This window comes from Podarcis gaigeae, assembly GCF_964106915.1.
Source record: "Podarcis gaigeae genome assembly, chromosome: 14".
Taxonomy (NCBI): domain Eukaryota; kingdom Metazoa; phylum Chordata; class Lepidosauria; order Squamata; family Lacertidae; genus Podarcis; species Podarcis gaigeae.
In genome coordinates, this window is record NC_139690.1 from 29,116,131 (window position 1) to 29,139,994 (window position 23,864).

The 23,864-nt window shown below is 48.8% G+C and overlaps 1 protein-coding gene across 1 annotated transcript in view; it reads right to left on the reverse strand.

Annotated features, from left to right (window-relative positions):
- Positions 1–23,561, reverse strand: part of LOC310832017 (heparan sulfate glucosamine 3-O-sulfotransferase 4-like) — a 103,029-nt gene extending 79,468 nt beyond the window's left edge. Inside the window, exon 1 of the mRNA XM_083713347.1 lies at positions 22,952–23,561. Coding sequence (XP_083569473.1) covers positions 22,952–23,499 — 548 coding nt within the window. The 5' untranslated portion in view covers positions 23,500–23,561. The remainder of the gene's footprint in view (positions 1–22,951) is intronic.
- Between the last annotated feature and the right edge of the window lie 303 nt (positions 23,562–23,864).

Here is a 23,864-nt window from a genome sequence, read left to right on the forward strand (position 1 = left end):
ACAGTGGGATAGTGCAGCTATATATATTCCCATACCTGCCTGGGCAAACACTCTCTTTCTTCTCTTCATCTTCAACTCATCACCAAGCCAGAAATGTGAAGAACATCTGCTGTGTCTCAGCTCCGATGCTCAGACACCATTTTAAACGAGACTAAAGGATGTCTTTGGAACTGAATTGCCATGTTAAGCCTGCCTCAACAAAGCTGCTGTATCTGCTACAAATATTCTGAGTGAGCAAATGTTATTTTTACCTCTTGCAAGACTGTTTGTGTGATTATTGTTTAAAGGAGGAGAAAAGGGGGAAATACTGGGAGAATCCAGTCTGCCTTAAAGCCTCCTGGATTACTTAAACTAAAAGGCTAAAACTAGCCTACCTAAGCTTCCCTTTCAAGCCGCAAAGCGATGCCACTCTGCTGAACTCACAAACGTGAACAAGGAAGGATAATATCTGATAAATATGTCCTCTCCTAGCATCTATTCATATCCCTATGAACTGAAGCTCTATGAGGAGTAAGCTACAGTTCCCAGGATTCATTTTTGAGGAGTGTGTGAGTGTTCTTTCAATATAAGGAGTGTACGCAGCCTAAGTTCCTAAAACTGAACATAGGCAAGTTAGAAAAATAATGTTCATGTTGATTTTAGGGCACCCTCCACAGCTGTGCTGAGGTGGACTCTTTTTGGGGGGTGGGGCAGCAGCCTCCAGGGCCCCCACACCATATTGTTTGCTTAGAGCAGGAGTGGCCCCCACACTGTGGCTCTTCAGGGGCTCTTGAATTAAAACTCCCATCAGCCCCCCAAAGTCAACAGAGCCAGTGGGCAGGGCTGACTGGTACAACAGTCCGGCATCACCTGAAGGGACACAACTGCACCCCCCCACATTACCGCATATAGTACACTACCACCACACTCTTATAAAGGAGCTCAAAGCGGCTTACTAAGATCTGGAGTAAGACAGTCCCCGTCTTCAGGCTTGGAGTCTGAAAGGCATGACACACGAGAAAAAGGGGATCTGGAGGGTGGAGGGAAAAAGTGAGCTCAGGCTCTTGTTCTTAAAACCTCAGCTCTTGACTGGCTGGGGTGGAAACAGTTCGGGTTATTTTATATACCCATTAGCATTTATAGCCTTACTCATGCCAAAGTTTTGTGTCCTGTAACAGCGAAGCAAAAACAGGCACACAAATTCTGAATCAATCCTTGAGTTATGCTGGATACTAAAATCCCTTTCCTCCCATGGCTTGCACTAGCCCAAATGGAAAGTCTTGCAAGACTCCCAGAGGGCATGCAGGCTGAGGCTTAGGTGAGCTTTGAAGGAGGAAGGATGGGGGGGACCACCCTCAAGCTACCCACCCCTGCACACACTGACTGCTTTCTCCCCCTTGGGCAAAGATGGCACTGCCCAGAGGGTACTCCTGTTCAATCCATCTTTAAGACTCGCTTCTCTGGAGCAAAGAGCCTTCTCAGCAGTAAGAGCCGTTCAGCAGTGGACCGGACCCCTTGGGAGGTTGTGGACTCTCCTTGGAGGTTTGCAAGCAGAGGTTAAATGGCCATCTGTCATGGCTGCTTTAGTTGTGATTCCTGCATTGCAAGGGGTTGTACTACATGACCCTTGGAGTCCCTTCCAACTCGACAATTCTATCATGCCTATTCCTCTCACTTGCTTTACCTAAAAACCATTTGAGAAAATACGGTATCTTGAAATACAGTGGTATCTTGGGTTAAGAACTTAATTCATTTTGGAGGTCCATTCTTAACCTTAAACTGTTCTTAACCGGAGGTACCACTTTAGCTAATGGGGGCCTCCTGCTGTAGCCGTGCCACTAGCGCACGATTTCGGTTCTCATCCTGAGTTAGTTCTTAACCTGAGGTACTATTTCTGGGTTAGCAGAGTCTGTAACCTGAAGCATCTGTAACCTGAAGCATCTTTAACCCGAGGTACCACTGCAGAAGCCTGCGGTTGGCCGACTTTGTGCTAGTTCAAGATCTGTCTCACCAATGTGCCTTCACTGGCTTGGGTCCAAGCGACAGGTTTGGAAGGAGAGAAGAACAGGAACAGCAAGAGTGCATTTGGCTGGCAATGCCCAGTGGGCTTGTGGAGCATTCCTGACCTGCTCTCAGGAAGTCTCATAGCTTTGGCTTCCAAGTCTGTGGGAGATCCAGGAGAGGATAGTAATGATATTGACTTAAGTATTCATATAGTGCCCTTCATAACTTTTTTGTTTAATTAGCAAAAAATATTTTTTGTTGATTTATGGCATGCATCGGAGCAGAGAGTTCTTCTTTGCCCAAGACCCTCCTCCTGTATTTAACTCTCCTGCTACACACCTTTATTGGCCCTCCCTCCTCCTATTAAGCACTGGTGGAGAAGCCTGCAAGCTGCCTCCACCTCAGGGCCTCCTTTCCCCACTTTTAAAAAAGTGTAACGTGGAGCCAAATGAAATAATGAGAGAAGCTCATTTTAATGCCACAGAGGGAATTGTTTTATTACTAAAGCAGCAAATAGAACTAATTGAATCCGCAGTTTAAGAAGAAGAGGAAGAAGAGAGAAGAGGGGGGGTGGGGGTGAGGAATGAGGATGGCACATATATGGAGGGGGCAGCAGTGCCGGGGGAGGGGGGGGCAAAGTGGGTCCTGAATATTCATCGGCCGAGAAGCTGCAAATCTCGGGATGCAAAACATCTTCATAAATGGGAATGTTGCCAGAGGCGAACCATGCCGAATCCGCAGAGGAAGCAAGTCTGTCACAACTAAGGCACTGTTAAGAGGAATGTGCAATGGTGGGGGGAGCCCTTTCCCACTGGCACAGCGATGCCAAGCTGCAGGGAGTTCATGCCCTTGACTTGGAGATGTGGAAAGGCCATAGATCAGTGGTAGAACATCAGTGTTGCACACAGAAGGTCCCAAATTCAATCCCTGATGGCATCTCCAGTTGGGGCTGAAAGACACTTCTGCCTGAGACCCTAGCTCAGTATTGTCTACGCTGACTGGTAGCAATGACATTCAAGGGTTTAGACACTGGGATCTCTCTCAGTCCTGCCTGGAGGTGCCATTGGGGTTTGAACCTCAATGCATGTGAAGTAGATGCTATACCCACTGAGCTATGGTGACCCTCCTTGTGCTCACAGAATGCCTAGGTCTTAGGATCTCCTTGGAAGGTGAGGTGAGCAGCAACAGGTGAGAGACCTGCACAGCTGGGCTGGCACAAGGCATTTTGGCACCTGAGGCAAACCACAAAATGGTGCCCACTCGCCGTCAGGGAAGAAAAATATATCTACTTCTGCTGTCCCTGTGAATCCTGCTGCCTGAGGCTGTCACTTCACCCTGCCTCATGGGTGGGCCGGCACTGCTGCACAGGGGGTGCCAGCATGAGGCCAGGATTCACCCACTCAAATGGGACAATTAGGAAATGCCACAAGAACATAGATCCCAAGAGCAGAGCCACACTGCCCAACTTCCTTTGGCCAAGCCACCGCAACTCACCATGGAGGAGAGGAAGGAAGAACCAGGACTTCCCGCGACATGCCACAGATTTTGCCACAAAATGTTTTAGCTGTCCACAAGAGCTTGGGCATTTTGTGGCAGTCTGATAGAAAAGAAGAGCAGCCTCTGAAACCCCAGAAGCTGTGCTCAAATGAAGGAGAAAGACCACCTGCACTGTGCCTTGCCTGCGTATTTTTAGAGGTGCCTGACTGGTGACTCTTGGAAACAGAACCTGGACTGGGTCACAGCTGAGCTACAAGGAGGAAAGCAGCTCTACAGAAGAGTCAGTGGCATGGCTTGCCAGGGGCTGGACAAGGCTCCAGTGGGCAGAGGCATTGCAGGCAGGCAGCAACCACAGCTTAAGAGAGTCCTTAGAAGTGAATTCTTACCTCAACAGCATCACAAAATTGTAGAGTTGGAAGGGACCAAGATGGTCATCTTGTCCAATCTCCTGCAATGCAGGAATCTTTTGCCCGAGGTAGGGTTTGAACCCACAACCCTGAGATTAAGAATCTCATGCTCTACCAACTGAGCTGTTTACACACAGGCTTGGAAAGTGAATGTTTTTGCAGCCTGGACAGTCCTTTTCATCCAAATGGATCCTCACTCTCTTTTCTTTCTTTTTTTAGCCTCTCCAACTCTTGGCTTTCATCTCAGTGTAGGCAGACCTTTGGTCTCATGCAGCTAATGTTACTGCTTATATGTCAATTCATAAGGTAAGGTAAGGTAAAGGACCCCTGGATGGTTAAGTCCAGTCAAATGTGACTATGAGGTGCAGCGCTCTTCTCGCTTTTCAGGCCGAGGGAGTCAATGTTTGTCCACAGACAGCTTTCCAGGTCATGTGGCCAGCATGACTAAACTGCTACTGGCGCATGGAGGACTGTGACAAAATGCACAGAAATGCTGTTTACCTTCCCGCTGCAGTGGTACCTATTTATCTACTTGCACTGGTATGCTTTTGAACTGCTAGGTTGGCAGAAGCTGGGACAGAGCAACGAGAACTCACCCCATCGCACAAACTGCCAACCTTTTGATCAGCAAGCCCAAGAGGCTCATTGGTTTAGACCACAGGGCTGACCGCATCCCTGCAAGTCAGTCTACAGATCATTCCCAAACCCATGAAGGTTGCCTGGCCAGGATTCTTACTTACTGTAAGTGACCAAGACAGGGGTTATATTATATACAGATTGGTACTGACGGGCCTACTCAGGTCCTTAAAGAAATTGCCTAGCAAATCCATGTCTGCCCTAGAGCAAAGGTGGTGAACCCAGGGGCTGAATGCAAACTTCCAGACCTCTCTGCCTGGCCCTTGGAACTCTCCCCAGACCCCAGCCTTCATTGGCCCTGTTTTGCACCCTGCTTGAGTGTTTTTGCCTGGCTGGAATGCTGCCCATGAATTTCAGTGAAGCCTCTTGCTTCCCTGGATCGAGGCTAGAAATGGGTGCGTGGGTGTTGGTGGGTGTGTAAACTAGGGTTGCCATACGTCCAGAATTTCCAAGACATAGCCGGGATTTGGTCATTGAAAACAGTGTCTGGGAGCTCAATTGCCTGGGGAAATCCGGACGTATGGCAACCCATGTCGGAAATGTAGAATACGGCAAATTTCATTAAGAATAGCTCTAAAACTCCACCCACTTTTTAATCTAGCACTGCCCACCACTGGAGTGTGGCCCTTGGAAGCTTGCCCAGAAGGAAATGTGGCCCTTGGGTTGGGAAAGTTTTCCCAACCCTGCCCCAGAGGGAGCACTGAGCCTCTGCTTTTGGCCTTTTGTGACCAAACTCCCCTTTTCATTTGCTGGTGGGCAGGGAAATAAAAAGGGTCCTGTCCCTTGGTGCTCTAGGACTTCACACCTGGGGTCTGGAGACCACCAAGATTTTAGCACCCGGCAAAATTACTTCCTGCCACCTCCACCTGAGGCTGACCTGGTGGGTGGAGGAATCCAGCCAACCCCATCATTCTGCAGCTGAACGTTTAATGGCTCCATCCTTTCAGCACTGCACGCAATTCAATTAAACTTGCCCTGGCTCTTCCCTGACTCACCACCATTTCCAATGGCAACACAAATATTAATTACAACACAAAAACCTGCATTAATGTAACACCGAGGTTATTCATTAAACGCCGAAGAGTCAAGCAATAAACACGCACGGGGGCTCACACATGTTAACAAAGAGGAATTGGTGCTCCAGGAGGTCGGAATGGCAGAAGAGCGTTGCCTGCATTGAGGAATCTTTGAATGCAAGGAGAGATCAGGAGCCTTGCAGGAACAGGGTGAGTACCTAGGAGAGCGAGGGGCAGTCAGGCCAGCACAGCCATTATGGCACACCAAGGGAGCAGTGGCGCTCAGTCCAGCCCCCCTCCTCACTTCTTTGCCTTCCAGCACCCAGGGAAAAGGCTTCCTGATAGCACACCATGACTGGGCTCACACAAGCATTTCACAGAACCATAGAACTAAGAGGCTGAAGGAACCACAGAGATCATCTAGGCCAACCCTCTGCAGCACAGGTATTTCACATCCCATCTATCAAACCCTCCACATGTTTTAGCCAAGGGGAACCAAACCAGTGCAGGAAAGAACAGATTCTCTCCCGCCTCCCTTTAAAAAGTATTGTGTCACACTTCTGAACTTGCTGTGTTTGCAAGTGCATCTTGTAACCAATGCTACATACCCATTCCCCATCCCGGAGTCTTTCCAGCTCCTGCCTTCAGAGGCTCGTATTATTCTATTTTACTGATTGGGAAGCATTTCTGTCCCACTGCTCCATGCTGGGACATGAGAAAACAAAACAAAACAGCAACGTATTGCCAACGCAGCAATATAAATAAATACAGATCAGAAAATATATGAAGCAGAACAGCAGGCGGTAATGAACAAATGCCAGGGTAAAGAAATACGTTTTTACATTGGCAGTGGAACATAAGATTGTAAGACAAGCCTGCTGGATCAGGCCAATGGCTCATCTAGTCCAACATCTTGTTCTCACAGTGGCCAAACAGATGCCCCAATGGGAAACCTGCAAGGAGGATTCAAGGACCAGATCCCTCTCCCCTCCTGTGATTTCCAGCAATTGGTATTCAGAAGCAATGCTGCCTCCAACTGTGAAGGCAGAGCACAACCACCATGGCTAATAGCCCACCAGGGCTGATGCAGACAAGAAAAGATGCCATGCTATAACTGGGGTGCCTGGGCAGTGATGGGAGATGTGTCACCATTAAGAAAAAGAGGTCAGAATAGGCCAGTATATATGTGGACTCTCCCTGGATGAAGTGACTTTTCTTCCTTCAGTTCTCAAAGTTCTCAAGCTAGCTCAAATATGTCATCTGAACTAGCCAGATGTTTAACTGATAATCAAATACCACCAGCTCATCATCTAAGAAACAAGAATTTAGAGCTGTCTTGCCCCAAAATGACAACTACACATTCAGTTTTGGCTACTGTAACCTTGGTTTACGGAGCCAATAGGTGCCTAGCTTATATCTCTGAGTTTCTAACACTGCCTGGGGGCCAGATAGGAAGGCTTGGGGGGCCAATGTTGGCACCCAGGCCCAGGGCTCCTCACTCCTCATCCAGACATTATATCACTGCTTTTTAAAAGTGATGCCTCAGCTCTGGAATTGCTGCCGAGACCCCAGGGACAGTTGAGTTCACGTCACCCAGCAATGATGTGAGACCTACTTCTGTGGACCAAAAAGAGTGCAAAGCAGCCCTTGGTATGAAACTTTAACAAACCTTAATGGGGAGCCTAACAACATTTGCTCTAACATCATCTGTACAATTTAGGAGCAATAAAGCATCAGGCCCAAGTCTGCACAAATAAGCTTTCAGCTCAGGTTGCAAAGTTCAGCCCATTAAACAAGGCCAGCCATCACCTCCCTGCAATGAGTAATGATGCCGAATAGCATTTAGAGAGATAAAAACCCTTTTTGCATAGGAATGAGCTGCGTGCCTCGCTGGATCTTCCAGCTCTGTGGCCGGAGGTGCTGCTTTGCCAATGAAGTCGTGGCTCCAGGCACTCCTCTCTGGCACTTTGATTTGTTCAGACTTCCAGAGGATTTTGAGCTGAGTAAGGAACCTTGGCTCCTCTTCATCTAGGTGTGCGCAGAGGGTGCCCATAGCATCAGACATGCCCCTTTTCATCCGCAAAGGGGCTGGCTGATGAAGTTCGGGCGCTGTACAGCTCCACAGACCCCCTCTCTCCCCGCTTCCATCCAAAGGCAACTGCTGGGAATTATCATGACTGTGTGTTCATGCATACACACACAAACCAGAATACATTTTCCCACTGTACATCTAACAAAGAAAGAGAAGACCGGTACAAAAGCTTCCTTTGACAACCAAGCAAACTGACACTGTGACAAGTTTTCAGAAATGCCAAATTTTCAGAGCAAGGCAGCAATGCATTAGTAATGGCACTGGGCTGAAATTGCTGAGAATGTTCTCAAAATACAGTCATGTAAACAGAAATAATAACAGTCCTTCTCTTCCAGCCATTTACCTGCAGTGGCAGTGAGCACGCCTGCCTCTTCACTTATGCTCCTCTCTCAGTGAAGTCATAATGTAGCATAAAGCTGATTGGCTACATACCCTCATGACATCGGCCCTTTCATGGTGTGATCCCCAATTGGCTGGGATCAGCCAAGTGACTATTTCTGGGAACATGAAAGCAACACCAGCAGCAAAAAGCATCAATGAAGGTTTGATTATCTGGATTCAAGGCCTTTTCAGGAAAACTTCTTCCCCCTGCTCTGCACTATTTCCAGTCAAACACAAGAGAATATTTGGTGCAGTCCTAGTAATTAACACATCAGTCTCCAAGATAATAGTGACAAGACAAATTGGCTCCTGTGATCTTATGCAAATAGGAAAACAAATCGTTAACCACTTTAGGACAGAGTGCTCTGGGCCCATTGTTTGTTTATAGAGATTTGCTTGATCTTATTGTTTTAAAAGTTGTATTAGGTCATCCTTCCTCAGTCTAGCGCCTTCCAGATATTTTGGACTACAATTCCCATCAGTCCCAGCTAGCCTGGCCATAAGATGGTCTGGTGGTTGGGAACATGCCCATGGGGGCTGGGGGCTGATGGGAGTTGTAGTTCAAAACATATGGAGGACAGCAGGTTGGAGAAGGCTGTACTAGGCAAAGACACAGCTTTGGAGATGGAACCCAATGCAGAAGACACTAGACTTCAACCTTGGACCAGCCCCCAGACCTGCCAAGCCTCCTGGGTTTCTTGACTCCACTTCCAAACTGCTCCAGCAAAGTGGATTTCACAAGCTGACAACTCTATGTCTTCTGGTAGGGGCACTTCTTGTGTGACATCATCATACCTATGCAGGGAGCAGCAGGACAGACAGAGAGCCCCAATTTTAGCAAAAGCCAATTTCATTTTAGTTTTAAAAAATAGTGGGGGTGCATGACTCTCTAATAGCACAGACATAAGAGGAGGAGTGGTGGCAACTCCATCGCTACCTTCCTCTAGTCTTCTCACATACCCAGAAACGGACCAGCAGCCAGCAAGGACAAGAGCATTCAAGGCAGTTGATGATATCACCAAAAACACCTACAAATCCAGTCGCTCTTAAGTATGAGAGAGACCCAGCGTGGTGCTCAGTGGGGGATCATGGGCCAGTCCCACCTCTCAACATAACCTACTTCACAGGGTTGTTGTGAGGATAAAATAGAGGGGAGATAAGTATGTACACCACTTTGTTGGAGGAAAGGTGGGGTATAAATGTAGTAGTAGTAATAGTAATTCTAGAAGAACCAGGTGGTTCCTGGAAGACCAAGCAGGAATCTGTTCAATTCAATGGGATTGGATTGAGTGCAGTGGGATTTTTCTCACTCTGCACGGGAATGACACCCTCTTGAAATAGCAAGCATCAAATCAGAGGGATGCTCCATAAGAAAGGAATAGGAAGGAGAAAGCGTTGGCAAACACACCAAGACATCCAGCAGAGTAGCAGAGGCTTCCCTAGACTAAGGATGGATAGGGACAGAGATTTCCTTGTAGCATTTCTGACTCACTCACCTAAAACTATTGAGCCTGGAAGCAGGGTACAATTCAGGCAGGGCACTTCCCCTGTGGGTGGCAGCAAGGATCTGCACAGCAGTTATGGCAACTGTTCTCTGGGTCGGTGATAGAATGGGGCTTGCCTGGGATTATGAGATGAAGACACTCTCAGCCCAAGTGAGCCTCCCAAATCCACAGTGTGGGCTGAAGCCTTTAGCCTGATATCGATCCTTTCTCAAAATGGATGGGGACGCCATGGCCCTGTTTGGTGACCCAGTCCTATACCTTGTCTCCTTCTTCCCCTGTGTGGGTCCTTTCCTGTAGGCCTCTTCAGCCAACAGCACACCCTAAGGCACCCGGTAAAACACCTAATGAAAATAAGTGGCTGAGGCGTGTTAAACGTACGTGCTGAGAGGTCCTGAATGAGGCTGGGATTCATTTAGTTCAAATAAATAGTCGGGAAATTAGCCAAAAGGGAAGAGAGCTGACTTTGCATGCAAAATAGGGCAGGATCGATGCCTGGCTGTATCCTCTGAGGGAACAGCCCATCGTCAATCAGAGACCTCCTCCAGGAAAGCCAGAGAATCATCTGGAAGCTACCAGCCCTTTGTTGGGGGGGGGGGAAGCTTACACAACTTAAATGGAGCTGGAGGGACACACCAAACTCTTCTATGGAAGGACTGGTGGACTCCCCAGGGAGGAGGTTGCACCAGACAGACAGGTGGAACTGGGGGGGTCTCTTTAGGAAGCTGGGATTGAGGCAGGGACTATTTCATTCCTGGAAGGGGCCTCCCTGATCTCAGCAAACAGATCTCTCTCCTCTGTTCTATTACTTTGCCTGCCAGGGACATGATGAGGGGTCAACACTGTGCCTAGGTGCTGGAGACCACCAGCCCTAACCCATTAGCGGATTCATTGCTTACTTAAATGCACCAGCTGTTAGCTCTTCCATCCTCATCACAAAACACACCCTGCACACCACTTCCATATGACCACACACCCTTCAGTCACCCCTTCCCATGAAGAACGCACACAAAAGCACAAGTGAGCCCACACTTTTTGTTGGTGGTGGAGGTAGAACTCCAAACATGGAAGAGGGTAATATATTACCCAAGCATGTAGACTTTATGCTATCTTACTCAGTTGAGTATCTTGGCCAACAGAGAAGATGATGCCATTTTTATCCCTTTCTGCACATGGCACCCTCCATATATTTAGGACTACAACTCCCATCAGACCCAGCCGGCATAGCCTTGTTGGGGAAGGATGGTCAGGTGCAGAGGTGGGAGCTGAGGGCCTGAGGGCCAAATGTTGGCCTCTATCTGGTCCTTGGGACTCTGCCAAGACCACACCCCCTCTCCTAGCCACACCCCCTTTTGCCAGGCCACAATCCTCTCTGCCCCTGCTTCACAGAGAGGGTATGTGTGAAGAAACTAGCCTCCTGTACAAAGGTAAAATTTACCTCTGTTGCTTCACCCACTTTTGCCTTGGGCCCCACCCATCACTGGCATGTGGCCCTCAGAATGTTGCTCAGAAGAGAATGTGGCCCTTGGGCAGAAAAAGGTTCCCCACCACTTATCTAGTGGGATTCCAGCTCTCTTTGTCTGGCTTGACTTTGTGGGTGCCTTTGCTGCTCACCTCTCAGCCCCCTCTAGACCAACCCTCAAAACGGCACATGCACCACAGCCTTGAAGGCACACATGGCTTTAACGCCTACAATGAATTTTAGGTACACTCTTCTCCTGTTTATGTAGCAAAATAAATTCTTCAGAGAAGCTGGCACACTTCATGGGAGAGCTTGTGGAGGTAAATACCTTCATTTGCATAAAATGTGCCTGGCGATTGTAATGCTGAAGTCATAAAGAGCTGAGGGGTTTATGATCCATACTTTGATGCTTGCAGGATGTAAAATCTGACATGACGGAGGGAGGAGAGAGAGACAACATTTACCAAACTGGTTCGAAGGAAAGGGGAAAATGGAAGATTTACAGAAATAGCCAATTCTTTTTATATAACTACAAATTCTGTCTCCATCTTTCAAAAGAGTTTTCCTTTTTTTAAAAAAGGAAGGGGGTCCTTTCTACCACTTTTGAGATAAATTACATTGAAAGGAAACAGCAGCATTAAACATGGAACAGGATTGAAATGAAGAGTTCCCAGGATGAAGACTGTGGGAAGGAGAAGGGTCTGCAATGGGTAGGTTTGCCCCCAGGAACTCAGATTCCTCTGAAGGTGCAGAAGGTTTTGCAAAGCCTGCTGCATCATGACAGCCTTCTGGCGCCTGACAGAAGCGAAGAGGAAAGGTGCACAGGAGGATCCCAGCAATATCACAGAATCATAGAACTGTATGATTCTATGGAAGAGTTGGAAGAGACCCCAAGAGTCATCTTGTTCGATCCCCTGGAATGCAGGAATCACAGCTAAATGAAGTAATCCATAAAGACCAGGCAGGCTTTCTCCCAGGTAGACACATGTTTGCTAATACAAGAAACATTATTGACATTTTGGAACTTTTGCAAACAGACATAAACATAAAAGCAGTCTTAATTTTCATAGACGCGGAGAAGGCCTTTGATAATATCTCTTGGAAATTTATGAAGGGAAATTTAAAAGAAATGGGAGTGGGACGGGGTTTTGAGAATGGGATTGATGCAATATATTCAGAGCAGAAGGCAAAATTGATAGTTAACAATGTGGTTACAGAAGAGTTTAAAATTGAAAAAGGTACACGACAAGGCTGCCCAATTTCCCCTCTGCTATTCATTTCGGTCCTGGGGGGGGACCGGTTGGTGCAAGGGATTCAGGTCGGAGCGAAACAATATAAACTTAAAGCTTTTGCAGATGACCTAGTTTTGACCTTGCAGGAGCCAGAATCTAGTACAAAAAGAGTATTACAACTGATTCAAGACTTTGGTTGGGTGGCGGGATTTAAACTAAATAAACAGAAAACCAAGGTGTTGGGGAAAAACTTGACAGATACAGAGTCAGAACGGTTTCAGAGAGAAACAGAACTAACTGTGGTTAAAAAAGTAAAATACCTAGGGGTAAACATAACAGCAAAAAATCTGAGTCTATTTAAGGATAATTATGAAAAATGTTGGTCTGAAATTAAGAGAGACTTGGACAGTTGGTCAAAATTGAAGCTTTCTTTGCTAGGCCGAATTGCTGCTATTAAGATGAATGTATTGCCTAAGATGTTGTTTTTGTTTCAAACATTGCAAATTGTGGACAAGACGGAGTGTTTCAGGAAGTGGCAGAGAGATATTTCTAAATTTGTCTGGCAGGGCAAAAAGCCCAGAATTAAGTTTAAGATATTAACTGATGCGAAAGAAAGAGGGGGCTTCGCCCTGCCAGACTTAAAACTGTATTATGAAGCCGCAGCTTTCTGCTGGCTAAAAGACTGGCTACTTCTTGAAGACATTGATGTGTTGGATTTGGAAGGTTTTAACAATGCTTTCGGTTGGCACACATACTTATGGTATGACAAAGTTAAGATCAATAAGGCCTTTAAGAACCATATTGTCAGGAAAGCAGTATTTAATGTCTGGATAAAATACAAAGACTTATTGGAAAACAAGACTCCGAGGTGGCTTTCGCCTCTGGAAGCTAAGGCCCGAAAAAGACCCAATATGGAGGCCAAATGGCCAAAATACTGGGAAATATTAGAAAAAGATGGAGACAATTGGAAATTGCAGAGTTTGGAGAAAATGAAGGATAAAGTGCGAGACTGGTTACATTACGCTCAGATTAAAGAAGTTTTTAAAAATGACAGAAAGTTAGGGTTCCAGGTGGAGAAATCGAAATTGGAAACAGAATTGCTAGAACCAAAGACTAAGGTACTATCTAGAATGTACAACTTGCTGTTAAAATGGAATACACAAGACGAAACGGTTAAATCGGCTATGATAAAATGGGCACAGGACATTGGGCATAACATTATGTTTGAGGACTGGGAAAGGTTGTGGACCACTGGGTTGAACTTCACCGCATGTAATGCTCTGAAGGAAAACGTAATGAAAATGATGTATAGGTGGTACATGACCCCAGTTAAACTTGCCAAAATATATCATTCGTCTGACAATAAATGTTGGAAATGTAAGGAAAATGAAGGAACATTCTTTCATCTCTGGTGGACTTGCCCTAAAGTGAAGGCCTTCTGGGAAATGATATATAATGAGTTGAAAAAGGTATTTAAGTATACCTTCACTAAGAAACCAGAGGCCTTCCTTCTGGGTATTGTCGGCCAGAAGGTGTTAAAGAAGGACCGAACATTTTTTCTGTACGCAACAACGGCAGCAAGGATACTTATTGCCAAGAACTGGAAAACGCAAGATCTACCCACATTGGAAGAGTGGCAGATGCAGCTGATGGACTATATGCAATTGGCCGAGATGACTGGCAGAATCCGAGACCTGGGAGAAGAGAGGATTGAGGAAGACTGGAAGAAATTTAAGATGTATTTACAAAAACATTGTAATTTGTTTGAATGTTAAGAAGGATGCTAGATTATAAATAATTGGCCACCACTAAATTAGATCTGAATTTGATTATAAGTGAGGTTAAAGAAAAACACAAACCTTTTGGAGAATTACTAGATTGTATTTAAATGAGTGGATACAAGATTGTAAACAAGTTGATAATTTGCTTGGAAAAACTTTTTAACGATGTAAGTGGGAGCGGGAGACGTGAGGGAGTCCAAAGAAGTGATGAAACCACGTTTTGATATAAGCAATGTTGTTTATTATTTGGGTATTTGTATCAAAAAACTTTAATAAATATTTATTAAAGAAAAAAAAGGAATCACAGCTAAACTATATCTGACTGATGGCCATCCAACCTCTCTTGACAAACCTCCAAGGAAGGAGAGTCCACACCTTCCAAGGGAGTCCACTCCACTGGTGAACAGCTCCTACCATCAGAAAGTTCTTTCTAAGGTTCAGTCAGACTGACCTTTCTTGCTATTAGTTTGGGTCCTACCAGCAGAAAACAAGCTTGCCCCATCTTCCATGTGAAGGCCCTTCAGATATTTGAAGACGGGTATCGTATTGCCTTTTAATCCTCTCATCTCCAGGCTAAACATTCTCAGCTCCCTCAGCTGTTCCTCGTATGTCCAGCATTCTGTCCTTACAGTGGTCAACCAGATGTTTCTTTCAACCAGATCCCACAAGTGGAATCCAAGCACTCTCCCCATCTGCAATTCCCAGCAATGGGTATTCAGAGGCATTTACTTCTTCCACATGTTTTGGGTGACAGCTCTCACTACCACACACTGGCTCACTTAGATGAAGGAAGGATGTTTCCAGTAGGGTGACCAGAAGTGGCTAAGGGGGCAGAACCTTCTCTCCACTGATTTCCTCATTCCACAGCAGTGGGTTTAGACCTGCATGGGAAATATGCAAGATCATGCATAGCTCTAGATTATTCCCACTTTGCAGATGAGGAACAGAAGCTGGGAGAATGATAGATAGACTGATCTAGCCAGGGGCAATGGCCAAGAATGGGGTTCAGGTCTCCCAGATCAAAGCCTACCTCTGCATCCACCAGACCTCAGTAGCTCTCATGGGGTGTGGAGTGGGGCGGAAGCAGGTATCTCAAGCCTTTATGTGGAAAGGGCTGCAGGTACCCCATTGGCACACAATGCTAAAGATTTCCAGCAGGCAAAAGGGCCAACCTGTCTTCTGCATGGCTGGAATGAGGCAGAGGCAATGGACTATGGAACCCATCAATAGGGGAGGTCCCCTGGTGGCACCATCCTCTGGCACCTCCTTTCAGTGGGTTGGGAAATCTCTTTCAACCTGAGGCCAAATTTCCTCATAGGCACGATCCAGGGGCCACATGCCAGTGTTGGCAGGGTAACAGGTGTGACTATACTGTAGCTGCAGTTCATCCATGCAGGGCACAGAGCTCCCTTAAGTGTACATCTCTCTACCCAGGCAAGCAGGATTGTGACAATCCAAGGACACATTCCTGCCAGGCAGGGACACTGGCGGAGCATGTGGGGCAGGACCAGGGATTGGACATGGTCTGGGAAAAGTCCACAGGGCTACAGAGAGGGCCTGGAGGGCTGCACTACGGCCACCTTGCCCACCCCTTGAAGATCTAAGGCAAGAGGCAAGTTCCCAGCTTCTTACAGCCTAATCTTTACAGCAGCAGGCGGAAAGGGCTTGGATAACAGGATGAAGGTTAAAACTTTGGATAGTGGAAATAAATTGCCAATGAAACTTTGGGGGTCATTGGGGACTCCATGCAATACATTACAAAGAGGATAGAAAAGCAGATTTCAAAGAAGATTTTAAATTACGGTGGCCCGCTGCCTATTTATGTAGTGCCAGCAAAATTATAATATCCACAGTGAATGCTCGAGGAAGTTTGATGGTGTGTGTCCCTGCGCTGGATTCGGTGCTAAAAGCTTAGCCGTTCATTCATACTCATACCCTTCTCAATTCATTGAAACCACTTCAAGCAAAAATCATTTGAAAGAAATTACCACTGCACCATGAGCAGTGAAAAATGTCCCACATGAGCCCCACCAGCCCCAAAAGCAATAAAATTTCTGCTGAAGTGCACAGTATAATAACTCAGGGAAAAAGGGGGGAAGGTCCCCATGACAACAAGAGGAAGGAAGAAAGCCACAGAGCAACGCAGGAGATTCAGTCCTCCCTCCATACAAGGTGTCACCAATTTGTGTTGCCGTGTGCCGCCGCCACAGCTCTCACTTGGAACCTTCAAGGCCTTCGCCTCCAGTTCTCCTAGGAAGCAAGTCATTTGGTTGTTCCCAGGGAGCAGTGAATGCTGCTCTTTCTCAAGCAGACATGGGACATGGGAGGGGCCCTGCTTTTTGCATATCTATAGACCCGTTAATTCACCTAACTGCACCCACTACTGACTTTCCTGTTGCCTAAACCAGACAATAGACTTTTTATTTAGTGCATGACTATTCCACCCTTCCTCCTGTGGGAGCCTATGGATGATGGAGTAGGAGGTGCAAGGAGCGTGAAAATGGGTGCCTGCTTTACACTCAAGGTGCCTCTCACAGTCACAAAAAAGGGAGCAGGAAAGCCAAATTGGACATGCAGCTCAGCCCACATGTGAAACTTCAGATTTCCCATTGGGTGTAGCTCCTTTCGGCCAGTTAGGAGCTCATTGAACTATCTCTACTGCAGTCCCAAAACCTTGGTCACTGCCCATAAGTGTCTTTGGCATGACATGTGCCATACTGGGACAACGAATAAGCCCTAAGATTATCTAACTCAGAAATTAAGACAGCCAGGGCCAGCTGGCTCCACGTAGGGGACAGGGGCAATTCTGGCCCAACTGCACTGGCTGCCAATTAGTTTCAGGGCCCAATTCAAAGTGCTGGTTCTGACCTGTAAAGTCTTAAATAGCTCAGGGCTGCAATACCTTAAGGACCACCTGTCTCCATATGAATTGACTAGGATCCTGCTGAGATCATAATCTGAGACCCTTCTTTTTGTGCCTCCTCTAGAGGTCTGGAGGGTGGCAACACGAGAATGGGTCTTTTCTGCAATGGCTCCCCACTTGTGGATGCTCTTCTTTGTAAGACTCAACAGCCACCTTTGTTACATATGTGTAGGTGCCAGGCAAAAGCATTCCTCTTCTCCCAGACCTTTGGCTAATTAAACAATCTATGACCTTTTAAACTGTGTATGGGGGGATTATTGTTTTTGTTTGCTATTATGTTATGTATTTTTGTCTTTTTATATTGCAAACTACCTCGTGGTCTTCAGATGAAAGGTGGTAGAGAAACTTTAATCATCATCATCTGTTGGCATTGTGTCTGGGTTGCCCATTCATAAGCAAGGCACAAGGGGAACAACCTTCCCCTGCAGCTGGTGTTCTTCAAAGCATGGGCCCTGGCAAGGTCATGGCCAATAGCTTGGAAGTTTGGTTGCAACTCAGCTTGCAGAAGAGGGCATGGCATGGGGTTAAGACAGATAAAGCGAGCGACCTCCACATTCCCAGAATATCCTTCTACAGTGGTACCTCAGGTTACATACGCTTCAGGTTACATATGCTTCAGGTTACAGACTCCACTAACCCAGAAATAGCACCTCAGGTTAAGAACGTTGCTTCAGGACGAGAACAGAAATGGTGTGGCGGTGGTGCAGCGGCAGCGGGAGGCCCCATTAGCTAAAGTGGTGCTTCAGGTTAAGAACAGTTTCGGGTTAAGAACGGACTTCTGGAACCAATTAAGTACTTAACCCGAGGTACCACTGTACCTTTAACCTGTCACCTGTCTCTACAGACTTGCTGTTTAGACTGATACAGTGTATCTTAAGTTGCATCATGCTTACAACCTCCTCCTCCTGCTTCTCTCTTGGACCCAAAGATGGGTTGGTCCTTAGATGAGGAGACCTCACTGAAAGGAGCGCCACCCTAGCATCACCTTGAAGAAAAAACGTGGGATCAAAAGGTAATAAGAAAGAGCAGGGATGCACATGTGTTTCCATGGATCTTTGGGGCAGTTTGTTTTCCTCCACAGCCCAAGACATCCTAAGCGCAATGGATCCATGATGCACCTGAAAGCCCCCCCCCCCTCTCAGATATACAGAACAGCACTCAGCAGGAGCCAAGAAAATCAATAGCCCTTCCCAAAGATATAAGAAGCGAGTGGATATAGAACACACCTTCCCCCTCCAGACACACAGGAAGCATCCGCCAAAACGCAGGAACTGCCAAGGGGTTGGAATGGTTTATATCACCAGGCAGGAAGAAAAACACACTGCCCCAGTTCAGATGCTTTCAAAATCTCTCCAATGTTAACAGGAAGGAGCAGGCGTTGCGGATGCCAGCTCTCCTGGCTGCTGAGAGCCCAAAGGCTTCCAAGTCTGTCCTGCAGCCCAACCCATCAAAGGGGGCCTGCAGAAAATGGACTCCATTTCGCAACCACACCCACTGCATTTCTATGTTTATGACTATATTCAAAGTCAATGAATGAGAGGAGAGAGTCATTCAGTGAGCCAAGCACACAGAGTCCGCGAAGCAGCATTTCAGGCACTAAGGACTGGTTGAAGCAAGCTTTCAGATCGCACAGGGTTATTCTTTAAGACTGAAGGCTTGGAGGAAAGAGATGTCCTTGTGCCAGGCAGGGGTGGCACTTGCCCATTTTGTACGATGAGCTTCTGTAGTTGTTTTTGATATAGGAAACAGAAAGGATATAAGGTGTGGGGTTTTTTAAGCCGGCTTACATTAACAAGAAGAACTTTCAATCTGTTCTAATTTAAACAAATAGATTAATACAAGAAGTCCATATGTCCAAATAGGCATCTCAGTGAGAGTGATGATTATAAGCTGTAGAAGGGGCAGTGAGATTTTCTGACCCCTGAGTAGGAGATGGTGAAGAGTGTGTCTTTCTGGCCTCACAGCCAGTTTCTCGGTCACCATAAAGGCAAGCAAAATATATTATTATTTTTGTTGTCCTCATACCACAAGGATGTAATTTAAGTGCAGGTGAACACCCCAAATACTAGGGATTTCTGCAAAACAAATCATTAATTTCTTAATAGAAAGAAGAAGATGCCACAGGACATGCCCACATCGGAGACCATTATGTCACCAGTGTCTATCAGAAGTAGCCAATTCCTTCCTGTAGAGACAGTGTGGAGCCCAACATACCCAAAGTATCAGGATGGACTCTGCTGCTACGTGTGCAGAGCTTTCATTCACGAAGCTGCTCTGCTCTACTGGGTGGTGTCAACCACGAGGCAAAAGGAACCATCACACAGCACAACCTTCTGTGCAGATAATTCAGGACTGTCATCAGTCAGCAAGCACTTGGGCCTCCAAAACAGAGAGTTGTGTAGGCAGCTGAACTGTCTTTTATTCTGCTCTTGAGTCATCCCCCCTCTGCCTATTGCAACCTTCCTCTGCTAATTCACGTTCTCCACCTGGAAGCAACCTCAAGTGACTCCTACCATGCACACTTTCCCCTCGTCACCAAAATCTGAGCTGTGGGTAAAACAAATGCATGAAAACAGGCCACTGGAACAGACACCAAAACTGATTGCCGCAGCCAACTCCACTATTCTTGGGGTGCTCAATATGCAAGCTGGTAGCACACAAACACCTTGAGATGATTTTGAGTAACAAAACACTCTAGACAGGAAGCGTTGCAGCCAACTAAGTCCTACTCAGAGTAGACCCATTGAAATGTGTCTGTCTCAACGTAGCTGTGTGTCAGTGGTGTAGCCCGCCCACCTGCATGTAAGGTTGATCCATTGCTCACATGTCCTTAGACTGACATAACCTGACAGGTAACTTTAGGATTAGTAATTAAAAAAACTGAAAAAGCAGTAGCTTGAAAGGAATCTGTTGCAAGTTTGCATCAGAAGAAGAGGACTTACACATTTAACTAGCTTTGAATTAAAAGGTTGTGCATCTTGAAAAGCTGTTTTGTGATACTATAGGCTGCGCAAATGTGAAAGAAAGAGCTAACATTTACCTCCATTTTCAAATAAACCAGGTAAATGTATCTGTGCCATCATTTGGATGGTGTCTGCCAGTGTGTGCCTTTGCCTGTCCTTTCATTGGGGTGAAATGGGGTGGGGTGAGGGGCCCTGTGAAGTCTACTATGGGGCAGCACTTTCTTGCAACAGCCTTACTCAGTGTAACAACCTTCTAAGCAGGTTGTCTGGTGACAAGGAGGGTGGCGGGTGGCGAGGAGAGAACTATTGGTGGATACAGCCAGTTCTCCTTTATCACATACACTAAGAAGCAGCCTGTTAATATGTATGGGTGGCCCCCCAGCTTAAATCCCTGGCCCAGGCATGACACTTTGGCACAGCAAGCCCAAGGCTCCCACAACCCTTGGGAAAGCATTGCCTGCCGAGAAAGGGACTCCATTGATTTCTCTGCAACGTGCAAGCAAAGCCATACAGACACAATCAGATATCTTAGACTCGGAGACACCCAATTATAATTGGCTCTGAACTGAACCGGATTAGCCACACACAGAGCAAATGACAGAGAATGTGGGATCAACAGCCTGGAGGAAGCTTGGTGTTCTCGTTGCCCAGGCGGGGATGGGGGAGGGGAGGAGGAGGAGGAGGAGGAGGAGGAGGAGGGGCCGGCTGCCGAGCCGATCAGGCAGCTTGTGGCTCCTCCATCCACTCCGTTGCGCAAGGAAAGCAAAGGGTCCTTCTGTGCAGCAGATCGGTGGAACTGTCCTCTGGAAGGGGTCTGGGGGGCAGGAGTTGCAAACTACCATTCCGAAGAGATTCGCGCACGCCCGACAGAAAGACACGAGCCTCCCCTTTACATCTAAGGCGATGTGCAGGGAGAAAACCCTCCTGGAAACACCAACGGGAACATCGTGTCACTGTAACGCTTCTTCCGGGGCACCCACCAATTGCTCCTGTTCTCGGGTGCCCCAGAGGAAGACTTCAAGCTGCCCACGAGAAGCGGGAGCTCAGGCACAGCTGCACCCGCGGTGGGTCTGGGTGCCCTGGACCCCTCTGGGGCATTCCCACGCACGCACCCCCAGCTGCTATTGCTGTTGCTGTTCGGGCACCATAATCGGTCTAAAACCTTTTTTTCAGGAGAAGGAAGCTATCGCCGATCGAGCCCCCCAGGCGCCCCCCATTTCTGGCACTCGCAAAGCAGGAAGGCCCCAGAGCAAAGCCGCCTCTGTGGCCCCCGCCCGCAACAAACTGGCTGCCTCGCATTGGCCCTTCCAGCCCATCTATTAATTATATTTCTTAATGAACTGCATGCACTTTGCGTAAGTTTTATAGTGCCTTTTTATTTAAGCTTTCAAATTTGTTGCGAGTCACATAAAGACCTTTGTGCGTAACAAGAGACTAACGAACTAAAGGTGATAATAATAATTTACACCTCAGCAAAAACACATGAGGGGGGCCCTCAATAAAATGAAGCCTTGGCTATTTGAGGGCGCCCCATCCGAGAGCGTCCCCATCCCTCCTCATGCCCGCTCCTCTCACCTTTACAGCGCAGGCAAGTGGCTGCGGGGATCTCCTTTCCCATCAGCAACCCGGTTCTCCTCGGACTCCTCGGCACCTGAACAAGGCAGGCTTAGCGCTCAGGTACATAAACCTGAGGGGCGGCTGAAGCCTTCAAATCTCCCTCAGAAAACTTGCCTAGAGGCGTAGAGTCCCTGCTCGACAGGGCGACACCTCGCACGGAGCTCATAACTCTGCCCTCAGCCTGCCTTGAGGAATTTCTGCTTTCTGCCCCAGGAAGGGATTCAGAAGAGCCGGTTTTGGAGAGCGCGCCTTGGACAGCATTTTACTACAAAACCGGGTGGTGGTGGTAATACTCAGAGCGTTTCAACACAAAGTTCTTATCCCAGGGGATCAGGATTGAGTTTTCAGGGGTTCCCCTCAATTGCACAGGGGCAGGGGGCCGCTTTCCAACCCCAAATTCGACCAGGTCTAGGACTTTGCTGCTCAGGGGTGAGTGGGAGGGTGGAACGTAGAATGACTTTGTTTGGGGACATCTCCGAAATATTGTGAATAGCTTTGAAAAGCTGGACAATCTTCTTAAAATGAAAGGGACAAGCGCAAGCGGCTCTCAGGAGGAGAGCTGAGCTGAGCTGAGCTGAGCTCTCCTGTGGCACCTGAGCTCTCCTGACTCCCTAACTGCGTTTTGACAAGCAAGGAGCCACCTGCGGCTCATGGGCAGGGAGAGTCGCTCTGGTCTTTTGGCCCCTCACAAGCTTTGCACTCGGCACTCGGCTCTCCCAAGCATTGGTGGTCCCTTCTCCACAACAGGGCGGCTTTCAGGACCATGGACAGCGCTGCGCAAACAAGCTCCGCGCCTCGCTTGCTTTAACACCCTTCCGCGGCGAGAGCAGCTCTCAGACCACATCACCTAGCCTCTCGGGGAGGTGGTCTTTTCCCAGCCTAGGTTCCTGGCTTGCAGGGTGACACGTCTAAGCAAGTGGAGGCGAGAGGCTGCCCTAAAGCGCCGGGAGAGAACGAACTTTCTCCCTTGGGATTCCCAAGCCAAGGGTGTAGGGCAACACGTGGCGGCAAACGCCCCGCCACTCGCGAAGGTGAACTGCCCCAAGGAGAAATCGAACCCTCGGAGGTGACTTTCCTGTCCCGGAGGGACGGAGCCCGCCACCCACCCAGGGCTAAGCTTGGTTCCGAAGGGGGCAAGCTCCAATCGTCCTGGCCCAAGGACCTTTCGGCGACATGGGCCCCGCTTTCTGGCCACCAACAGGAGGCTCAAGGCCGGCCGCCGGAAAGTCCTAGCCATTACTCCGTGCCAGAGCAGAAAGGCCCCGTTTCAATCCGCGGCAGCATCTCCGGGTCAGGCTGCAAAAAGGACCCTGTCTGGATCACTGGAGAGCCGCCGCCAGCCCGTGTGGACAATACTGAGTGAGGTGGACCCCAATGCTCGCTCTTCCTCGGTGTCAGCGCAACCTCTGGGCGCCTTTACCCAGCGAGTGCCCCCTTCCCGCGCCCGCGCGCTGCTCACCTGTACCAGTCGAGGCCCTTATCGTAGTTGCGGTCGAAGAAGTGGGGTTCAGTGCCCACGGCGCGGACGTCGGGGTGCGCTCGGAGCGCCTCCAGCAGGGCGCGGGTGCCCCCCTTCTTCACGCCGATAATGAGCGCCTGCGGCAGCCGCTTCTCCCCGTAGTCCGGCGTGGCGGTGGCAGCGGCGGCGGCAGCTTCGGAGCCCGCGGCGGCAGCAACGCTGGCGCTGCTACTGCTGCTGTCGCCGCCAACACCGAGGTCCCGGTCCGGGGCGCTGCTGGCTGAGGGTGGGTCTGTCTCGGTCCAGGCGCGGCTGGGCTCGGAGACAGAGGGCGGCGAAGGGGTACGTAGCCACGCGGGGCTCCCGTTGCGCGGCGGAGGGGTGTCGGCGGCAGAGGGGCTGAGCGGGGAGCCCTGCGGGGCGAGCGGGGACGAGGGGAGGGCGCCGGGGCCGCCCATGAGGCTGTAGCAGGCGTAGGTGAGGCAGAGCGAGAGGCTGCACATGCAGAGCAGCTTGCGGGCGGGGGGGCCCTTAGGCGGGGGGGCCATGCCGCCTGCCCGTGCCCAGCCCCGGCCGCATCCTGTCAGCCGCCCGCCGGCCGCCGCCCCCCCGGCCGCACGGCCCGCCGCCGCCGCTGCTCCTGCTGCTGCTCCTGCCGGCCCCCGGCCCCCCAGCCGCCGCCTCTGCTCGGGGGGAGCCCCGCATGGCACAGCCGCCCGGGCGGGCCCCGCGTCTGCCCAGCCGAGGCTGCTGCTGCTCCTGCTGCTCCCGCTCCTGCTGCTGCTGCTGCTGCTGCTGCTGCTGCTGCTGCTTCCGAGCGAGGGAGTCCCCGGCGAAAGTTTGTGCTGGGTGCTGAGCAGGAGGCGGGGCGGCGGCGGGGCGGGGCGGGACGAGGGAGGGAGGGATGGACGGA